At 53.0% G+C, this 4,191-nt stretch overlaps 1 protein-coding gene and 1 long non-coding RNA gene across 3 annotated transcripts in view; one reads left to right on the forward strand and one right to left on the reverse strand.

Annotated features, from left to right (window-relative positions):
* The window catches only part of DVL3 (dishevelled segment polarity protein 3), a 17,938-nt gene extending 17,401 nt beyond the window's left edge, over positions 1–537 (reverse strand). Inside the window, exon 1 of the mRNA XM_032298442.1 lies at positions 68–537. Coding sequence (XP_032154333.1) covers positions 68–228 — 161 coding nt within the window. The 5' untranslated portion in view covers positions 229–537. The remainder of the gene's footprint in view (positions 1–67) is intronic.
* The window catches only part of LOC116564948, a 4,876-nt gene extending 1,254 nt beyond the window's left edge, over positions 1–3,622 (forward strand). Inside the window, exons 1-2 of one of the 2 annotated variants that reach the window (XR_004275167.1) lie at positions 626–1,262; positions 3,047–3,622. This is a non-coding gene — a long non-coding RNA (uncharacterized LOC116564948). Of the gene's footprint in view, positions 1–625; positions 1,263–3,046 lie in introns of those variants that run through there. The other variant, XR_004275166.1, reaches the window with a different exon arrangement.
* Positions 3,623–4,191: the final 569 nt, after the last annotated feature.

Below are 4,191 nucleotides of genomic sequence, written 5' to 3' on the forward strand. Positions count from 1 at the left end.
CGGGGGGCCGCCTCGTCCCCGGGGGGCCGCCTCCGGCTCCGGGGGGCGGGGCGGGGGCCATCCTCACCCGAAATCGTCGTCCATAGACTTGAAGAAGAACTTATAGCTGGGTCGCTGCAGAACGCCCTTAAAGTCCGCCAAGGTGACGCGCTCGGCGGGCAGGGGCAGCTTCACGAGGTACGGCGTCTCCTGCCCGTCCAAGTGGTAGATGATCTTGGTCTCGCCCATGGCTCCGGCCTCGGGCCCGGAGGCCCGCGCGCGGCCTGCTCGGGCGGCCGGGCCGAGCCTCCCACACGGCGGCGGCGGCGGCGGGGGCGGCGCGGCCCAGCGGCTCAGCCCAGCTCGGCGGCGGCCCGCGGCGCCAGCTCCCTTGTTCTCCCGCCGCTCCCGGGTCCCAGCGCCGCCAGCCGCCGCCGCGGCCGCCGCTTCCGCTCCCCACTCTCCCGGCTGGGCTGGCGGCCGCGACTCTTCCGGCGGCCGCGGCCCTCCCGGCCCTGGGCTGCGTCCCGGCCCGCTCCCCTCCCCCGGCCCGGCGCGGCCCCGCCCCGGCGCGCCCCGCCCTCGGCCGCCGCACGGAGGCGCCGGCCTCGCGGCAGACGGCTGGGCTTCCACCCGGCTCCGCCGACGTCCCGCCCCCGGCCGGGCCGCGGCGCTCCGGTCCCGGGTCCTTAGAGACGGAAGGGGAGATTCACCGGGAGGGCGGCGTTCCCGGACCCGCAAGGCCCCGACTCTGGACCCGAGTGGGATGGGTGGTTCCTCTGCGGTCCGATGGGAGTGGAACGCAGGGATTGCTTTGGTCCCCAGAAATGGTCTACGGAAAGAGGGTGGCTCTGACTCTGGATCCCTGGAGGAGAGTGACCGCAACATGGCCCTTCAGGGTTTCTTGAGAAGCACAACTGCTGTCGCGGAGTGTACGAAACTGATCTCCTCGAGGGCAGGACAGCATCCAGTTCTGAGTCCTCGCAATAGCCTTAGCGTCCAGTTGCAAGGCAGTGGTTCAAGAAATGGATTGAATGAAGAATAAGTTGATGCGTGCACGCCAGCCAGTAAGTCACCAACCCGAACTAGGTATAGCCAGTTCCTCACAGACCTCCTTTTAATTCATTTACTAAACACAGAGGGCCTACTATGTGTAAGGCATACCGCGTGAGATATAGCGGTAGCAAGGCAGACACGGTTGCTCTCAGGGCCTTCCTTCTGCTGGAGGGAAGCGCATAGGCTTGTAAATAAATAGCTTCAGAGTGGCAACTGCTATGAAGAAGGTAATAGTGCTGTGATGGGAACAGGGGAAGTCGGGCACAGTGGCTCATGCTTGTAATTCCATCACTATGGGAGGCTGAGGCAGGTGGATCACCCGATGTCAGGAGTTTGAGACCAGCCTGGCCAACATGGTGAAACCCCATCTCTCTTAAAAATACAAAAATTAGGCCAGGTGCGGTGGCTCATGCCTGTAATCCCAGCAAGTTGGGAGGCCAAGGCAGGCGGATCACAAGGTCAGGAGTTCAAGACCAGCCTGACCAACACGGTGAAACCCTGTCTCTGCTAAAAATACAAAAATTAGCCAGGCATGGTGGCTCGCGCCTGTAATCCCAGCTACCCAGGAGGCTGAGGCAGGAGAATCGCTTGAACCTGGGAGGTGGAGGTTGCAGTGAGCCGAGATTGTGCCACTGCACTCCACCCTGAGCAACAGAGCAAGACGGCGTCTCAAAGAGAAAAAAAGAAAGAAAAATTAGCCAAGTGTGGTGGTGGGGGCCTGTAATCCCAGCTACTCAGGAGGCTGAGCAGGAGAATTGCTTGAACCCGGGAGGTGGAGGTTGCAGTGAGATCACACCACTGCACTGCAGCCTGGGCGACAGAGCGAGACTGCCTCAAAAAACAACAACAAAACAAAAAAGATAGTGACCGGGGAAAGAAGTTTCTGGGAGTTAGAGAAGTACCCTTCCAGAAGAGAAGACCTAGAAATAGAGCGTAGAAAGTGGCTATGAGATCTGGGGTGACAGCATTCTAGGCAGAGGTGCAGGGAATATACGGGCTCAACACAGGAATAAATGTGTCACATTTGAGGAAAGAGAAGGCCATCGTGACTAAAGGGACAGTCCTCAATGAGGCTGGAAACATAGACTGGCCAAATTTCATAGGACCTTGCATGCTACGGTCTTAAGTACAGGCTCCTTCTACTCCATTTTGTACACTGTTGCCAAATTAGCACTAGAATAAGAAAGCTCTTTCAGATACCTCTTCTACTCAGAAACCATTGCACATTCTCCAAAGCCCCCAAATATCCTTAACATATCAAGGTCCTCTGTAATCTAACCTCTGCCTACTTTTCTTTTATAGACTTTTGTCTCATGTCCTGGCAATTTTTTTTTTTTTTTTTTTTTTTTTTTTTTTTAAAGAGACGGGGTCTCGCTATATTGCTCAGGCTGGAGTGCAGCGGCTATTCACAGGCACGATCCCACTACTGATCAGCACGGGAGTTTTGACCTGCTCCGTTTCTGACCTGGGCCGGTTCACTCCTCCTTAGGCAACCTGGTGGTCCCCTGCTCCCGGGAGGTCACCATATTGATGCTGAACTTAGTGCGGACACCCGATAGGCATAGCACACCACAGCCCAGAACTCCTGGACTCAAGCGATCCTCCAGCCTCAGCCTCCCAAGTAGCCGGGACTATGGGCACGTGACACCACACTGGGATCCTGGCCAAATTTTTGACTCCAGGCAAATTAACCCACTTGGTAGCTCCTGCACACACCTTATATATTGTCACTTTATACACTTTCCTCCACCTTCTTTACATTTTTTATCAAAGGAATATGTTTGCAAAGTCAAATCGTATTTAAAAAGCTTTTTAACAAAACAGCAATCCTCCTCATTGGTATAGTGGTGAGAAAAAACAAAAATCCAGCAGTTCTTTGTCCCATTTCCCTCTCACTCTCAGTACTCATACTTCTTCTTCATTTATGCATTCTAGACATTCCTTATTGATTTCCAAATTTGATTGATGATTATCTGTCTCTCTTCCACCTGTCCCTTCCCTCTCAGAATAGTGAAAGGCCCCTCTCTCTTCCTTGGCGCTGCCTACGGAGGTGGCAGCCATCTCCTCCGCGGCACTACTGGCATTCAGCGAGCAGTGTCATCTCCATTTTACAAGCATCATGGCCACCCTCAGCCTCCCTGTGAGGCCCAAGATTGTCAAAAAGAGAACCAAGAAGTTCATCTGGCACCAGTCTCACTGATATTTCAAAATTAAGCAGAACTGGCGGAAACCCAGAGGTGCTGACTACAGGGTTCGTAGAAGGTTCAGGGGCCAGATCTTGATGCCCAACACTGGTTATGAGAGCAATGATAAAACAAAGCATGTGCTGCCCAGTGGCTTCCGGAAGTTCCTGGGCCGCAACGTCAAGGAGCTGGAAGTGCTGCTGATCTGCACAAAATCTTCCTATGCTGAGATCACTCATGATGTTTCCTCCAAGAACCTCAAAGCCATCATGGAAAGAGCTGCCCAGCTGGCCATCAGATTCACCAACCCCAATGCCAGGCTGCACAGTGAAAAAAATGAGTAGACAGCTCATGTGCATGTTTTGTGTTTCAATAAAAGTATAAAAACTGCCAAAAAAAAAAAATAGTGAGCCGGGCGCGGTGGCTCACGCCTGTAATCCCAGCACTTTGGGAGGCCAAGGCGGGTGGATCACAAGGTCAAGAGATCGAGACCATCCTGGTCAACATGGTGAAACCCCGTCTCTACTAAAACTACAAAAAATTAGCTGGGCATGGTGGTGCGTGCCTGTAATCCCAGCTACTCAGGAGGCTGAGGCGGGAGAATTGCCTGAACCCAGGAGGCGGAGGTTGCGGTGAGCCGAGATCGTGCCATTGCACTCCAGCCTGGGTAACAAGAGCGAAACTCCGTCTCAAAAAAAAAAAAAAATAGTGAAAGCATGCTTTTTGGCTAAGAAAATACAGTACTTTGTATTGACCTTATTTTGACTAAGCAAATGTTTGCGCTCTCATGTGTGTTTTATGATTGTTTCCTCTACAACCTTTTCATTTCCTCTGACTTTAATCATTGCCTTGTTTTTTCATGTTTTAATATATTATACTTCCCATTAATTTTTCCCATGTAATCTAATAGTTTCTCAATACACTCCTTGTTCACTCAGTCAAAGCTATTAGATAATCAATCAGTTCCATTTTT

This window comes from Sapajus apella, unplaced genomic scaffold (genome assembly GCF_009761245.1).
Source record: "Sapajus apella isolate SASKATOON/1434 unplaced genomic scaffold, GSC_monkey_1.0 scaffold38, whole genome shotgun sequence".
NCBI classification, from domain to species: Eukaryota; Metazoa; Chordata; class Mammalia; order Primates; family Cebidae; genus Sapajus; species Sapajus apella.